The sequence below is a fragment of the Mustelus asterias genome, chromosome 8 (genome assembly GCF_964213995.1).
Source record: "Mustelus asterias chromosome 8, sMusAst1.hap1.1, whole genome shotgun sequence".
Lineage (NCBI taxonomy): Eukaryota > Metazoa > Chordata > Chondrichthyes > Carcharhiniformes > Triakidae > Mustelus > Mustelus asterias.
In genome coordinates this window covers 122,436,882-122,455,122 of record NC_135808.1, presented here as the reverse complement: position 1 = coordinate 122,455,122, position 18,241 = coordinate 122,436,882, and the positions used below count along the sequence as shown (strand labels likewise).

Sequence of the window (18,241 nt, the reverse complement as noted above, 5' to 3'; positions counted from 1 at the left end):
CTGATATGGTCAGTGGATTTCTGGGGCCACTATTTCAAAGATAGTTTTGAAAGCCGAGCTGAGATCCATTGTGAAAATAGTTCATTTATAAGGTGTTACAAGCCGATCATGTGTAATAAAAAGTCTTTATTACCAAACAGAATTATGCTTGAAGAATTTACACGCATTGTCTTCTATTGGTTTGATAAAAATGGATGAAGAGATCAATTTCAAGCCTACAGGTGAAAATATCTTTACATAAATTCTAATAAATCTTTCTGCTTTAAGTTACAAACGTTATAACAGTATTGACTATGTAGTATGTTAACTTTTTCCTTTATATTTAATAGAAACTGGGAGACTAATGGCTCGTTATTGCATTGCTTTCGATACAATGAAACTTTTCTACTTGGTGACTGGAACTGAGACTTTAGTTGAACTGGTAATTTGATAATCACTATAAGTCTTTGGGTAGGGTAGCACTGTGGTTGTGCCACTGGACTCGGAATCCAGAGGTTGAACTAATAATCCGGAGACAAGAGTTCAAGTCCCACCGTTGCACTTGGGAATTTAAATTCAGTGAGTTAAATAAATATGGAATAAAAAGCTAGTACCAGCAGTGGTGACCGTGAAACACCTGGAGTATCATAAAAACACAATTGGTTCATTAATGTTCTTTAGGAAGGAAACCTCTCATCCTTATACACGCTGTCCTATATGTGACTCTGAATCCATGGCAATGTGATTAACTCTTAACTGCTCTCTGAAATGGCCCAGCAAGTCTGGAAAAATAACTGACCCATTTTTTCATCTGTTAATATAAATGGAGGAAAATTGTGCTGCTTCCTTCATAGGTACATACTCCAGTTCACAAGATTTAAAAAACAGTATTTGTGTCTAGACAATCTAGCGCAAAATAAGGTGTTTCTTATCATCTTCAGCTGGAAGTGCTGAGGGGACGATCCATCTCGGCGGCCTCCTGAGGATCTTAGCATCACAGATGCCACTCTTCAGTCAATTTGATTCATTCCATGTGATATCAAGAAATTACCAGATACTCTATATAGCAAAGGCAATGGGCCCTGATAAGATTTTGAAGACTTGTGCTCCAGAACTAGCTATGCCCCCAGCCAAGCTGTTTTAACACAGCTACAACACTGGCATCTCGCCAGCAATGTTGAAAATTGCCCAGATATGTTCTGTCCACAAAAAGGCAGGACAAATCCAACCTGATTAATTATTGCCTCACCAGCCTACTGTCAGTCATCAGCAAAGTGATAGAACGTGTCATCAACAGGGCTATCAAGTGGCACTTAAAATTTAACAATAACCTGTTCACTGATGCCCAGTTTGGTTACACCAGGGCCACTCAGCTGCTGATCTCATTACAGCTTTGGTCCAAACATGAACAAAGGAGCTGAACTCAAGAGGCAAGATGAGGGTGACTGCACTTGGTGTCAAGCCACCATTTTACCAAGTGTGGCATCAAGGACTCCTAGTAAAACTGGAATTAATGGGAATTAGGGGCAAGCTCTCTGCTGGTTGGAGTCATACCAGGCAAAAAGTGGGTGACGGCCAGGAAGGGTAAGGCTAGGGTGGTTGAGAGCACCCCAGTGGATTTGCCCCTGCACAACAAGTACTCCTGCTTGAGTACTGCTGGGGGGGACAGCCCGCCTGGGGGAAGCAGCAGTGGCCGTGTCTCCGCAGTGGAGTCCAGCCCTGTAACTCAGAGGGCTAAGGAAAAGAGGAGGAAGGCGGTATTAATCGGGGACTCGATGGTGAAGGGGACAGACAGGCGTTTCTGCGGAGGTAGGCGGGATTCTCGCATGGTGGTCTGCCTCCCTGGGGCCGGGATCCAGGATGTCGCGAGTCGCGTCCCGGAAATCCTGAGGTGGGAGGGAGAGGAGCCTGAGGTAGCGGTACATATTGGTACCGCTGATGTGGGTAGGAAGGGAGAAGGGGTCATGAAAAGGGAGTACAGGGAATTAGGGAGACAGCTGAGAAAGAGGAAAGCAAAGGTAGTAATCTCAGGATTACTGCCTGTGCCACGGGAAGGTGAGGGCAGGAATGGAGTGAGGTGGAAGATGAATGTGTGGCTGAGGGACTGGTGCAGGGGGCAGGGATTCAGGTTCCTGGACCATTGGGACCTCTTTAGGGGCAGGGGTGATCTGTATACAAAAAACGGGTGGAACTTGAATCACACGGGGACCAATATCCTGGCCGGTAGGTTGGCTAAAGTTACTGGGGAGAATTTAAACTAGATAGGTTGGGGGGAGGGGAGCTAGAAGAGTTGACTAGGATCAAGGAACTAATTGATGGGGTGGAGGATGCAGGGGTAAGGGGAATTACAAAATTAATGGTAGAGGAGAGGGTGCAAGTGAATGAAGGCGGTAATTTAGATAAGGGAGTAGAGGGAGAGGGTGTTCGCGACTCATCAAAGCGGGTCCAGATAAAAGCTGGAATAAGGACACTTTGCCTGAATGCACGAAGCATTCGGAACAAGGTATATGAGTTGATGGTGCAAATCAGCACGAGTGGGTACGATCTAGTGGCCATTACAGAAACGTGGCTGAAAGGTGACCAGGACTAGGAGATGAATATCCAGGGGTATCAGGCGTTTAGGAAGAATAGACAGGAAGGAAAAGGTGGTGGGGTCGCGCTATTAATAAGAGATAATATCAGGGTAGTACTGAGGGATGACATAGGCTCTGAGGAACAAAACGTGGAATCGTTATGGGTAGAGATGAGGAATAGTAGAGGGAGAAAGACACTAGTAGGTGTGGTATATAGGCCCCCAAATAATAATGTTGAGGTGGGGAGGGCTATAAACAAGCAGATAAGGGATGCGTGTAAAAACGGAACGGCAATAATCATGGGGGACTTCAACATGCACATTGACTGGCAGACTCAAGTCGGTAAGGGTGGAATGGAGGAAGAGTTCTTAGAATGCTGTCGGGATAGTTTCCTTGAACAGCATGTTACGGAACCGACGAGGGAACGAGCTATTTTGGATCTGGTATTGTGTAACGAGGTAGGTAGAATTAAGGATCTTATTGTGAAGGACCCTCTTGGGTCTAGTGACCACAATATGGTCGAATTTCTGATTCAGATGGAAGAGGAGAAAGTTTGGTCCCAAACCAGTGTCCTCTGTTTGAACAGAGGGAAATTTGATAGGATGAGGGATGAATTGGCTAAGGTAGACTGGGAGAGCAGGCTGGCAGGTAGGATAGCTGAGGAACAGTGGAGGATTTTTAAGGAGATCCTTTTCAGTTCTCAGCAAAAATATATTCCAGCAAAAAACAAGGATTGTAAGAAAAGGGAGAACCAGCCGTGGATAACGAAGGAAATAAAGGAGAGTATTAAAATAAAAACAGCTGCGTACAGAGTGGCCAAAAATAGTGGAGAAACAAGTGATTGGGAAAAATTTAAGAAACAACAAAGAGAGACTAAGAAAGCGATAAAGAAAGGAAGGATAGACTATGAAGCTAGGCTAGCAATTAATATAAAAAATGATAGTAAAAGTTTTTATAAATATATAAAAAGGAATAGAGTGGCTAGAGTGAATGTTGGACCCTTGGAGGACGAGAGGGGGGAGTTAATAGTGGGAAATGAGGATATGGCTGAGTCTTTAAATAAGTTTTTTGTGTCGGTCTTCACGGTGGAGGACACAAATAGTTTGCCAAATATTAACGATAGAGGGTTGGCAGCAGGAGAAATACTTAATACAATTAATGTAACCAGAGAGGCAGTGCTGGGTAGACTAATGGGACTGAAGGTGGACAAGTCCCCGGGTCCGGATGGAATGCATCCCAGGGTATTGAAAGAAATGTCAGAGGTAATAGTGGATGCGTTAGTGATTATTTATCAAAACTCGTTGCATTCTGGGGTAGTGCCGGTTGATTGGAAAACGGCTAATGTTACGCCGCTGTTTAAAAAAGGAAGGAGACAAAAGGCGGGTAACTATAGGCCGGTCAGCTTAACGTCTGTAGTAGGGAAAATGCTGGAATCCATTATTAAAGAGGAGATAGCAGGGCATCTGGATAGAAATGGTTCGATCAATCAGACGCAGCATGGATTCATGAGGGGAAAGTCGTGCTTGACGAACATGTTGGATTTTTATGAAGATGTGACTAGGGCGGTTGATGGAGGAGAACCGGTGGATGCGGTGTTTTTGGATTTCCAAAAGGCGTTTGATAAGGTGCCCCATAAAAGGCTACTGAAGAAGATTAGGGCACACGGAGTTGGGGGTAGTGTGTTAAAGTGGATTGGGGACTGGCTATCCGACAGGAAGCAAAGAGTCGGAATAAATGGGTGTTTTTCCGGTTGGAGGAAGGTAACTAGTGGCGTGCCGCAGGGATCGGTACTCGGGCCGCAACTATTTACCATTTATATAGATGATCTGGAGGAGGGGACGGAGTGTAGGGTAACGAAGTTTGCAGACGACACAAAGATAAGTGGAAAAGTGAATCGTGTGGAGGACGGAGAAGATCTGCAGAGAGATTTGGACAGGCTGAGTGAGTGGGCGAGGATATGGCAAATGGAGTATAACGTTGATAAATGCGAGGTTATACACTTTGGAGGAAATAATAACAAATGGGATTACTATCTCAATGGAAACAAATTAAAACATGCTACCGTGCAAAGGGACCTGGGGGTCCTTGTGCATGAGACGCAAAAGCCCAGTCTGCAGGTACAACAGGTGATCAAGAAGGCAAATGGGATGTTGGCCTATATTGCGAAGGGGATAGAATATAAAAGCAGGGATGTCTTGATGCACCTGTACAGGGCATTGGTGAGGCCGCAGCTGGAATACTGTGTGCAGTATTGGTCCCCTTATATGAGGAAGGATATATTGGCATTGGAGGGAGTGCAGAGAAGGTTCACCAGGTTGATACCGGAGATGAGGGGTTTGGATTATGAGGAGAGGCTGAGGAGATTGGGTTTGTACTCGTTGGAGTTTAGAAGGATGAGGGGGGATCTTATGGAGACTTATAAGATAATGCGGGGGCTGGATAGGGTGGAGGCGGAAAGATTCTTTCCACTTAGTAAGGAAGTTAAAACTAGAGGACACAGCCTCAAAATAAAGGGGGGTCGGTTTAAGACAGAGTTGAGGAGGAACTTCTTCTCCCAGAGGGTGGTGAATCTCTGGAATTCTCTGCCCACTGAGGTGGTGGAGGCTACCTCGCTGAATATGTTTAAAGCGCGGATGGATGGATTCCTGATCGGTAAGGGAATTAAGGGTTATGGGGATCAGGCGGGTAAGTGGTACTGATCCACGTCAGATCAGCCATGATCTTATTGAATGGCGGGGCAGGCTCGAGGGGCTAGATGGCCTACTCCTGCTCCTATTTCTTATGTTCTTATGTTCTTCTTATGTATACAAAAAACGGGTGGAACTTGAATCACACGGGGACCAATATCCTGGCCGGTAGGTTGGCTAAGGCTACTGGGGAGAATTTAAACTAGATAGGTTGGGGGGAGGGGAGCTAGAAGAGTTGACTAGGATCAAGGAGCTAATTGATGGGGGGGAGGATGCAGGGGTAAGGGGAATTACAAAATTAATGGTAGAAGAGAGGGTGCAAGTGAATGAAGGCGGTAATTTAGATAAGGGAGTAGAGGGAGAGGGTGTTCGCGACTCATCAAAGCGGGTCCAGATAAAAGCTGGAATAAGGACACTTTGCCTGAATGCACGAAGCATTCGGAACAAGGTAAATGAGTTGATGGTGCAAATCAGCACAAGTGGGTACGATCTGGTGGCCATTACAGAAACGTGGCTGAAAGGTGACCAGGACTAGGAGATGAATATCCAGGGGTATCAGGCGTTTAGGAAGAATAGACAGGAAGGAAAAGGTGGTGGGGTCGCGCCATTAATAAGAGATAATATCAGGGTAGTACTGAGGGATGACATAGGCTCTGAGGAACAAAACGTGGAATCATTATGGGTAGAGATGAGGAATAGTAGAGGGAGAAAGACACTAGTAGGTGTGGTATATAGGCCCCCAAATAATAATGTTGAGGTAGGGAGGGCTATAAACAAGCAGATAAGGGATGCGTGTAAAAACGGAACGGCAATAATCATGGGGGACTTCAACATGCACATTGACTGGCAGACTCAAGTCGGTAAGGGTGGAATGGAGGAAGAGTTCTTAGAATGCTGTCGGGATAGTTTCCTTGAACAGCATGTTACGGAACCGACGAGGGAACGAGCTATTTTGGATCTGGTATTGTGTAACGAGGTAGGTAGAATTAAGGATCTTATTGTGAAGGACCCTCTTGGGTCTAGTGACCACAATATGGTCGAATTCCTGATTCAGATGGAAGAGGAGAAAGTTTGGTCCCAAACCAGTGTCCTCTGTTTGAACAGAGGGAAATATGATAGGATGAGGGATGAATTGGCTAAGGTAGACTGGGAGAGCAGGCTGGCAGGTAGGATAGCTGAGGAACAGTGGAGGATTTTTAAGGAGATCCTTTTCAGTTCTCAGCAAAAATATATTCCAGCAAAAAACAAGGATTGTAAGAAAAGGGAGAACCAGCCGTGGATAACGAAGGAAATAAAGGAGAGTATTAAAATAAAAACAGCTGCGTACAGAGTGGCCAAAAATAGTGGAGAAACAAGTGATTGGGAAAAATTTAAGAAACAACAAAGAGAGACTAAGAAAGCGATAAAGAAAGGAAGGATAGACTATGAAGCTAGGCTAGCAATTAATATAAAAAATGATAGTAAAAGTTTTTATAAATATATAAAAAGGAATAGAGTGGCTAGAGTGAATGTTGGACCCTTGGAGGACGAGAGGGGGGAGTTAATAGTGGGAAATGAGGATATGGCTGAGTCTTTAAATAAGTTTTTTGTGTCGGTCTTCACGGTGGAGGACACAAATAGTTTGCCAAATATTAACGATAGAGGGTTGGCAGCAGGAGAAATACTTAATACAATTAATGTTACCAGAGAGGCAGTGCTGGGTAGACTAATGGGACTGAAGGTGGACAAGTCCCCGGGTCCGGATGGAATGCATCCCAGGGTATTGAAAGAAATGTCAGAGGTAATAGTGGATGCGTTAGTGATTATTTATCAAAACTCGTTGCATTCTGGGGTAGTGCCGGTTGATTGGAAAACGGCTAATGTTACGCCGCTGTTTAAAAAAGGAAGGAGACAAAAGGCGGGTAACTATAGGCCGGTCAGCTTAACGTCTGTAGTAGGGAAAATGCTGGAATCCATTATTAAAGAGGAGATAGCAGGGCATCTGGATAGAAATGGTTCGATCAATCAGACGCAGCATGGATTCATGAGGGGAAAGTCGTGCTTGACGAACATGTTGGATTTTTATGAAGATGTGACTAGGGCGGTTGATGGAGGAGAACCGGTGGATGCGGTGTTTTTGGATTTCCAAAAGGCGTTTGATAAGATGCCCCATAAAAGGCTGCTGAAGAAGATTAGGGCACACGGAGTTGGGGGTAGTGTGTTAAAGTGGATTGGGGACTGGCTATCCGACAGGAAGCAAAGAGTCGGAATAAATGGGTGTTTTTCCGGTTGGAGGAAGGTAACTAGTGGCGTGCCGCAGGGATCGGTACTCGGGCCGCAACTGTTTACCATTTATATAGATGATCTGGAGGAGGGGACGGAGTGTAGGGTAACGAAGTTTGCAGACGACACAAAGATAAGTGGAAAAGTGAATCGTGTGGAGGACGGAGAAGATCTGCAGAGAGATTTGGACAGGCTGAGTGAGTGGGCGAGGATATGGCAAATGGAGTATAACGTTGATAAATGCGAGGTTATACACTTTGGAGGAAATAATAACAAATGGGATTATTATCTCAATGGAAACAAATTAAAACATGCTACCGTGCAAAGGGACCTGGGGGTCCTTGTGCATGAGACGCAAAAGCCCAGTCTGCAGGTACAACAGGTGATCAAGAAGGCAAATGGGATGTTGGCCTATATTGCGAAGGGGATAGAATATAAAAGCAGGGATGTCTTGATGCACCTGTACAGGGCATTGGTGAGGCCGCAGCTGGAATACTGTGTGCAGTATTGGTCTCCTTATATGAGGAAGGATATATTGGCATTGGAGGGAGTGCAGAGAAGGTTCACCAGGTTGATACCGGAGATGAGGGGTTTGGATTATGAGGAGAGGCTGAGGAGATTGGGTTTGTACTCGTTGGAGTTTAGAAGGATGAGGGGGGATCTTATGGAGACTTATAAGATAATGCGGGGGCTGGATAGGGTGGAGGCGGAGAGATTCTTTCCACTTAGTAAGGAAGATAAAACTAGAGGACACAGCCTCAAAATAAAGGGGGGTCGGTTTAAGACAGAGTTGAGGAGGAACTTCTTCTCCCAGAGGGTGGTGAATCTCTGGAATTCTCTGCCCACTGAGGTGGTGGAGGCTACCTCGCTGAATATGTTTAAAGCGCGGATGGATGGATTCCTGATCGGTAAGGGAATTAAGGGTTATGGGGATCAGGCGGGTAAGTGGATCCACGTCAGATCAGCCATGATCTTATTGAATGGCGGGGCAGGCTCGAGGGGCTAGATGGCCTACTCCTGCTCCTATTTCTTATGTTCTTAAAAAGGAAGATGGTTGTGATTGTTGAAAGCCAGTCATCTCAGTGCCAGACATCACTGCAGGAGTTCTCCAGGGTAGTGTCCTAAGCCCAACCATCTTCAGCCGCTTCATCAATGAACTTCCCTCCATCATAAGGTCAGAAGTGGGGATATTCGTTGATGATTGCACAATGTTCAGCATCACTCTTGACTCCTCAGATACTGGAGCAGTCTTTGTCCATATGCAGCAAGACCCGGACAACATTCAGGTTTGCGCTGATAAGATCCCAGCTAAAGTTACTACTGGACAAGTCAGATCCCATGGTGAAACCTGGCTTGTTAGATGCTAACTTTTATTTTTTGGTTTGAAATATAGAAAGCAGCTACTGAACAGAGTCATAGGAATCATAAACATTTATTAAACAACGAAAGAAGAATTTAAATACAGTTCTTCAACCCAGATATATACACTTTTATAAGGAAAACAATGTTCAGAGTAGGTACACAGTCCACGTAAACCAACAGGCAAAATGTATTCGGACACCCCACAGCTTTCTGTGGCATGAATTCCATAAATACACCACCCTCTGGCTGAAGAAATTCTACCTCATCCCGGTTCTAAAGGGTCGTCCCTTTACTCTGAGGCTGTGCCCTCGGATGCTAGTCTCTCCTACTAATGGAAACATCTTCAATGAGATCCCCCTCATCCTTCTAAACTCCATCGAGTACAGACTCAAAGTCCTCAAATGCTCCTCATACGTCAAGCTTTGCATTCCCAGGATCATTCTTGCTCCTTTGGAGCATCTCCAAGGCCAACACACACTTCCTTCGATATGGGGCCCAAAATTGCTCTCAATACTCCAAATGTGGTCTGACAGAGCCTTATAAATCCTCAGCAGTACATCCCTGCTTTTGTATTCTAGTTCTCTCAAAATGAATGCTAACATTGCATTTGCCAACTCAACCTGCAAATTAACCGCAGGAGAATCCTGAACTAGGATTCCCAAGTCCTTTTGCGCTTCTGATTTCTGAATTCTCTCTCCACTTAGAAAATAATCTACGCCTCTATTCTTCTTACCAAACTGCATAACCTCACACTTTCCCACATTGTATTCCATCTGCCACTTCTTTGTCCGCTGTCCAAGTCCATCTGCAGCCTCCTCAATACCACCATCCTCCACCTATCTTTATATCATCTGCAAACTTAGCCACAGTGCCCTCTGTCTTTCATCTAGATCATCTTGACCTGCTATTCAATAACACTATGGTTGATCTGTATTTAAACTCCATTTACCTGCATCTATATGGTGCATGTGAATATCACAAATTTAATTTGATGCAACTCTCTTTCAGTTATTGTTGTTAGTGTATTTTTTGAGCCAAACTGATTCCCATGGAATGAGCCATCTGTTAAAAATTAAATGTTTTCAGCTGCAATCAACATTTGGCTTGGATATATAATAAAAGTTTATTTCTGATTGTATTTAACATCTCACATTATACTTGGTACAATAGGTCACATTAATCAGCAACTGCAAAGAATTTACTGATATTCAACTAAGGGTAAATGAGAAGAAGATTCTTAACACATTGAACAAAGACAAGAATAGAATTACTATCAGGTAATGCTTGTCATGTTATTTGGAATTGCAATGTGTTTACAGATATGCTGCCAACTGTAAATGATATAAAAATTATTTTTAACACTAACTAGAGACGGAAATTACCACAAGGTGACGTTGGCCACGTTTTCTTGAAAGATATTTCAGAATGCATATTGCTTTTCCTTATGAAGCAATCTTTCACAACTCACAAAAATGTATTTTATGAGTTATTTATTCATAACTGCTTCATTAGTGTTTGTAGCTAAGCTAATCTTGTAATGTTTTGTTACAGTTTGCCACCTTAAATCTCAGATTTTCAGGTAACACAAAACTTGGAAGTGTAATGATGAGTGAGAATAGTGACAGATTTCAAGAGACCATAGACAGGCTGGGGAAATGGGTGGTCACATGGCACAAGATTGTGCTGGGGAGAATGTAGAGAGACCATTCAAATTAACTGAGGATCCAAGAGAGGGAGAGAGAGAGACCACTCTTTGAAAGTGGCAGAACAGGTTAACAAAGTAATTACAAAAGCATATGAAATGTGAGGCTTTATAAACAGGCATGGAGTACAAAAGCCAAAAGGTTGTACTGAACCTATATAAACACTAATTCAGCTGTAGCTGGAGTATTGTATCCAATTCTGACCATCTAATTTTAGCAAGGACTTGAAGGCTTTGATTCGAGCATGGAAAAGTTTCACTTAGAATGGTTCCAAAGATGGAGAATTATGTTTGCATAAATATTTGGAGAAGCTGGGGTTGTTCTTCGAACAGAGAAGACGAAGTGGAGATTTGATAGCAGTGTTTAAAATCATGAAGGATTTCGATAGAGTTTATTTAGAGAAATTTTTTCCAATGGTTGAAGGCTTAGTAACCAGAGGGGACAGACCTAAGGTGAGTGGCAAAAGAACCAGGGGTGACTTGAGGAAAAAAACTTCTTATGCAATGTCCACTTAAAAATGGGTGGGTACAAGTTCAGTAGTAGCTTTCAATAAGAAATTGGATTAATATTCAAAAAAGAAATCAAAGGATATGAGGAATAAGCAGGACTAACTGGATTACTCTTCTAAAGAGCAGACTCAGTGGACTGAAGAGCCTCTGTGCTGTTGTACTATTCTATGATTGTGTAAGGATGATTTTTCACAGGTGAGGTTTTAACAGATGATGTGAATGTGGACTACCTTCACAGCAGTTGGTTTTCATAATGTAGTTATATCTGGGAAAAATAATTCCTGATGCCCATTTTTCTGGCTTAGAGTTGAATCTCCAGGTGTAATTTGAAACAAAAACTATGTAATTAAGACTTTACAAGCTTTGGGAACATGCCATTTGGTACTTATTACAAACTCCTAAAAATTAATCTGACACATATTGCAAAGTTTGGAGCCTCTAAGTTCTTTGATATATGACTGAACCTTGGAAACAGAAAAATGTATAATCAGCTGCATATTGTGTTCAATATGAAATCATCTGAAGTCTGTTGCTGGCTACTTTGTTAAATGGTGTTTTGTAATTTTACCATAGCTTTCTATTATAAACTTAAAACTATAATGGAAACTGCTGCTAAGTGTGAAGAAAGTGGAAAGGGTTCTGTGATCTGGTGGAAGTGACATACTGAAAAAAAAAGTACTGATCACAATGTTGCCACAATGTACTAAACTTTATATTGTCAAAGCCAAAAAATTGATTCCTCAAAGTGTCAGGTTTGAACCCAGCAGCATATGCAATCTGCTGTGCTGAAACTGAAGGGCAAGAGAGCCACAAATATTGATCCTCCTGCATCACCAGGATACGATTGATATCCTATGGATGCCAATCGTGACCCAGGAGGCAGTACATCAGTCACGGAAGGTGACAATCAGCCCATTAGGATGCCAATGCCAGATGTACTAGTACAGCTGGTAGGGCTGGGGTTTGGGAAGAATTGGAAGGGTGGGAGGAGCAATAGCTGACGGCAGCCTGCAGTGTTAATATGGAGTCACAAGGAGGACCCCTACTGCACTAGCTCCACGTGCAAGTAAGTAATTTCCCTTTTTTGTTGGCTATGTCCAGTTATCACTTCAAAGTCCACTGGTTTTGCTGTTGTATGCCTTAGAAAAGTGTCTGCAGCATGCATGTCACATCAGTTGCAAACCTATTTTGGATATGGACCTGAAGTAGATGTTAGGCCAGCTATTGTCTCTTTCAGCTGGGCATGCTGGATTACTAAATATTGTCTGCTCTGGCACAGAAAGAATGAATACAGGATGATGAGAACCTGAAGAGTATTCGCCAGATAAACAAGCAATGGACAATCCACTTTTTAGAATATAATTAGAGGTTTTGACTATAAGATATTAGTAGACAAATCCTGTTTAACTAACTAGATTGAATTTTTTGATAAGGTAACAAAGTGGGTTGATGAAGTTGACTGAGTGACAGGAGACAGAGTAGTGGCGAGTGATTGTTTCTTCAGAATGAGGGAAGGTATTAGAGTGGGTTTTCAGTACGAGGAACCACTGCTTTTCTTGATATGTAATAATGATCCAAACTTGGGGTGAGAGGGTACAATTTTAAAATTTATAGGCAACACAAAACACAAAACGGTGAACTATGTGGAGATTATTGATAGCAGTAGACTTCAAGAAGACATAGGCTGATCGAATGGATGGACAGGTCACAAGTGCAATTCAATGTAGAGAAATATGAAGGGATACATTTTAGGAGGATGAAGAATAAGAGACAATATAATAAAGGATACAGTTCTACAGTGAGTGCAAGAACAAAGATCAAGGTGTATGTGTGCACGAATTGTTGAAAGTGGCATTGCAGGTTTAGGTAGTGATTTTAAATCGCATACGAGATCCCGGGCTTTTATAAATAGAGGCACAGAGTACAAAAAGAAGGGAGCTATGATGAACCTTTAGAAAACACTAGTTTGGTCTCAACTGAAGTATTGTATCAAGTTGTTTAAAAAGTTTAGTTGTTAGTGTCACAAGTAATCTTTAACACTACAAAGAAGTTACTGTGAAAATCCCCTGGTCGTCACACTCCAGCACCTGTTTGGGTACACTGAGGGAGAATTTAGCATGGCCAATACACCTAACGAGCACGTCTTTCAGACCGTGGGAGGGAACCGGAGCACCCGGAGGAAACCCACACAGACATGAGGAGAACGTGCAGACTCAGCACAGACAGTGACCTAAACCAGGAATCGAACTCAGGTCCCTGGCGCTGTGAGGCAGCAGTGCTAACCACTGTGCTGCCATGTCGCCCATGGGCACTGCACTTAAGGAAGGATGTTAAGGTTTTAGAGAGTGCAGTAAATGGTTCCAGAGGTGAGGGACTGCAGTTATGTGGATAGATTGCAGGAGCTGTGATTGTTCTCTTTCGTGAAGAGAAGGTTTAGAGCAGATTTGACAGCGATGCTTGTAATCATGAGGGGTCTGGACAGAACAGATGGGGAGAAACTGTTCCTGTTGGCAGAAGGGTTGAGAACTAGAGGACACCAATTTAAAGTTTTTGACAAAAGAAGCAAGAGCGAAATGAGAAAATGTTTTACCCAGAGTATGATTAGAAGCTAGAATCCAGTGTGAGTGTGGCGGAGGCAGATTCAATTATGGTTTTCAAAAGGCAATTGGATAAGCGGCTGATGAGAAAAGATTTGCAGGGCTACAGGGAAAGGCTCGGGAGTGGGTTCATTTGGCTAGCTCTTGCAGAGAGCTAGCGTGGACCTGATGTGCCAAGTGGTGGCATCCTCTGCTAACACCATTCTATGCTTCTATAACAGTATGCAGTCATATTTCCCCTATGATAGATTGACATTTTTATAACTTAAAAAACTGATTGTCCCATGATTGTATTGATCTTTCCTCTGATTCAATTAACACAGGTTCCCTATGGAAGGAAAGATTAAAACAAATGAAATGAAAGTGAATTGGTAAGAGAGTTTACAATCACAATGTTTATTTAACAAGCAACTTGGCTATATTGTTTAGATTTAGGTGGAGATAATTTGCCGAATCACTTGTATCTGATGGTAACAATGCATGGTTTACAATTTGAAAATGACCAGTTAAGACGTCAGCTCAGAGTTGTCAAATACGCAACATCAGATTTGTAACATAACTAGATCTTGTGTCATTCGAGATACATGTGGTGGATTTAATACATGGCAGTTTCCTGGTAAAATCATATTGGCAAGTTAATTTCCCCTCTGCCAGTGGCAGAATGAAACCTGGATGTAATGACCCACTAGATTAAGCAGATTCAATATTGAGTTACAATATTACTGAAAGCTGAACACACCACGAATGGGGCAGTTTGGTGCCTGCCTAATGGGCAGGCTAGTAATTATGCTGAAGGCTAGCCACTCTCCCAAAAAAACGGTTTTTGATGCCTTAACTGCAATGTTCATAAAGGTTACATGACAACAAGACACAATATTTTTCAAAATATTCAGAGGTCCAAATTCCAAATGCCGTTCTTTCCACTGGCTGAATGTAATATATAGGTCCTCTACCAGTCCTCTACTAGATTCTCAGCTGTATCTGTTCTGACACAACTATCTTTGTTTGGAATTGATTACTTTTCTCTCCAACCACGCCACTGCCTCCATTCCGACCCTTAATTTTTACCCCACCTCCACATTGTTAAAGCCACCTTGTTAACAAGCCAATTGACCCAGATAATACATTGTCCATGCCATAATATCATTGGCAAGCAGGAGGGAAGTAAAGGCCGTTACTATATTCTGGGGATGTCCTTTGCACATTGGGGGGCACCTCCCCAAAGATAGTACTTGTCCCTTCCTTCCTACTTGCCTCCTCTCCAAAACACAGCCTCTCACCCTATCACAGACACTCAGTTTGGGTTCTGCCAGGGTCACTCAATCCTGAATTTACAGCCTTGCTTCAAACATGGGCGAAAGAGCTGAATGGCAAATTGGAGGTGAAGGTGACTGCCCTTAGCATCAAGGCAGCATTTGACAGAATGTAGCATCAAGGAGCCCTAGCAAAACTGGAGTCAATGGGAATCAGGGAGAAAACCCTCCACTGGTTGGAGTCATGCCTGGCACAAAGAAGATGGTTGTGGTGATTGGAGGTCAATCATCCCCGCTCCAGGACACCACTGCACGAGTTCTTCAGGATAGTGTCCGAGGCCCAACCATCTTGAGCTGCTTCATCATGACCTTCCTTCTTTCGCAAATGATTGCACAATGTTCAGTACCATTCGCGACTCCTCAGATACTGAAGCAGTTCTTGTACAAATGCAGCAGGACTTGGACAATGTCCAGGCTTGGGTTAATAAGTGGCAAGTAACATTCATATCATACAGTTGCCAGGCAATTACCATCTCCAACAAAAGAAAATCTAACCATCACCCCTTGACATTCAATGGCAGTATCATCACGGAATTCCCCACTATCAACATCCTGTGGGTCACTACTGACCAGAAACTGAACTGGACTAGCCATATAAATACTGTGGCTACCAGAGTAGATCAAAGGCTAGGAATCCTGTGGTGAGTAACTCACTTCCTAACCCCTGCCAAAGCCTGTCCACCATCTACAAGGCACATGTCAGGAGTGTGATGGAACACTCTCCACTTGTCTGGATGTGTGCAGCTCCGACTACATTCCAGAAGCACAACACCATGCAGGACAAAATAGCTCACTTGATTGCTACCCCCTCCACAAACGTTCAGTCACAACACCATCGAAGTAGCTGTGTGTACCACCTACATGATGCACTGCAGGAATTCACCAAGATTCCTTAGGCAGCACCTTCCAAACCCACCACAGCCATTACCATGTAGAAGGACAAGAGCAGCAGATACCTGGGAACATCACCACCTGGAGATTCCTCTCCAAGTCATTCACTATCCTGACTTGGAAATATATTGCCATTTCTTCGCTGTTGCTGGATCAAAATCCTAGCAGCACTGTGGATGTACATACACCTTAGGGACTGCAGCAGTTCAAGAAGGCAGCTCACCACACCTGAAGAGCAACTAGGGATGGGCAATAAATGCTGGTCTAGCCAGCGATGTCCACATCCCATAAATGAATTAAATAAAACAAGTTGGCCAAACTTTCCCCGCCCAATATCACAGACATAATTCAATCCAAGATCCATGGGGCCTTCTTCTTGGAACTGGTTGCAGTACCGGCAGCGCCCACTAATGAACTCTTGGCACTGCTTGGACTGCCGGCCAGCAGCTGCTGAGGATGGGACTTTTCCCCAGTGATACACAGACGTCCCGCTTTAGCACACCTATGGCATGTTATTGCTGGGGATGGGCTTGCATGGAGCATTAATGCTATGATTGGTAATTTCTCCTTAGGGTAGCATTATAAATCAAATAAATTATGAATATACATAATCACTTTTTAAGTTCAAGAACTACGTACTACTGAATAAATGATTAAAATCTTCCATACAATCAACCGTGATTGTTGTAATTGCTTTACCTTCTCAAAACTTTATTTTTAAAATTTTACATTGATATAGAATTTGTTTCCTCTTTTACAGCCTAATTCAAGCCCAGTTCGGATGTATTCCAGTTCAAGAATTTACATTAACTCAAGATATAGCAAAGATATTTAAGTGTGGTGTGAGAGTCACTAAATGTAAGCACCGTTTAGTGTCTAGTGTTCTTTTCTAACCACTGATTCAATAGATATTGAACATATTATTGGATTTCCACCAGTATGAAGCATCAATACTAATCAGTAATACTGGCATCATATAATTAATTATAAATATGTACAAATTAGTGGCTTTAAAGAGCAATCTTTTAAATTAGGTAGTTTTTCACCACTGAGTTTACGTACTGGCTCTAAACTATTGAAAAATATAAGTGGAAATTAGATATTGAAAATTGATTTGTTTCCTACAGGGTTTCCCAAACTTTAAGTTATGGAACCCCTCAAGAGCATTGGGGAACTCCAAATGTTCTTAGCATGTCAATGGCACATTGTGGCCCCCTCACATGAATCCCCTTAAAATGCCCTCTCACATGAATACCCTTACAAAGCCCCCCAACCCCTCCCAAAGCCCCCACATGAATTTCCCGCCAAAGGCCCCATGAATCCCCTTCCAAAGCCCTTCATGGAGCCCCCACCAAAGCACCCACTGTGAAATCCCTCCCAGATCCCCCCATGGAGCCCTCCAAAGCCCCCCATGAATCCCTTCCTAAAGTCCCCCAATGAATCCCATCCCATAGGCCCTCCCTGAATGCCTTCCCAAAGCCCCCCCCCCCCCACCCATGAAACCCCTCTCAAAGCCCCCCTTACATAACGTTTACTTTATTTGTCCGGATTTACATTTTTTAAAAATGCGTTCTCAGGATGAGGGTGACATTGCCGAGATAAGAATTTCTATTACTAAGAGTATTTACCTCCGCTGCAGCCGCCACTCCTTCGTCATGTAGGCCGTTGCTCCACTCGCTCAGCCGCTTTTCTGCCCAGCAACATAAACAAACACGAAATCAAGTTGGTGACTCAGAACCCTGCCTGTGCGAGCATTGCAGAAGCCAATGCTCAGACAGCATGAGCTCCATCGATCAGTTTGATTTTTTTGCCCTTTGATTTGTGGCCACTGCCTTTCTTGAATCTTTACTTCTTCAGCTGACTGACAGGCGTGTTTTAATTGGTCAACAAATTCTTCATTTTTAAAAAAACCTGCCCTTTGTCATGTGGCCGCCAGAACCTCTGTGGACCCCCAGAGGCCTCTCACAGAACACTGGGATTTCGTGGACCCTAGTTTTGGAACCCCTAGTTTACTACATCTTTACTACAGCTAGAAGGAACGGTTGATGGAATTTTAGGTTTATAGCAAGAGAATTAAATATTCCCTGAGACTTTTAATTCAATATTTTATTAATAGGTCTTTCGGAATTACTTATGCAACAAGAAAAGAAGAACTTTTCAGCACTGTTAAATGCAGTGATTTTAGCCAAATGTTTTAGGGCTAAACTTTGGGCGAACTCTACATATGTCTCCAGACAACTTGAAAAAATTGGTAACTATATATCACTATTTGATTTGTTATTAGGAAGTTTACTATTCTTTTGCTTCTTTATGGCATGTATTTCATTGGGTGAGATGGTGGCAGAGTGGTAATATCACTGGACTG

General features: G+C 43.1%; 1 protein-coding gene across 1 annotated transcript in view; it reads left to right on the top strand.

The window, feature by feature from the left end:
* Positions 1-18,241, top strand: part of hfm1 (helicase for meiosis 1) — a 116,193-nt gene that overhangs the window by 56,376 nt on the left and 41,576 nt on the right. The window contains exons 18-23 of the mRNA XM_078219215.1: positions 141-221; positions 330-421; positions 10,034-10,140; positions 13,996-14,043; positions 16,637-16,734; positions 17,993-18,127. Coding sequence (XP_078075341.1) covers positions 141-221; positions 330-421; positions 10,034-10,140; positions 13,996-14,043; positions 16,637-16,734; positions 17,993-18,127 — 561 coding nt within the window. The remainder of the gene's footprint in view (positions 1-140; positions 222-329; positions 422-10,033; positions 10,141-13,995; positions 14,044-16,636; positions 16,735-17,992; positions 18,128-18,241) is intronic.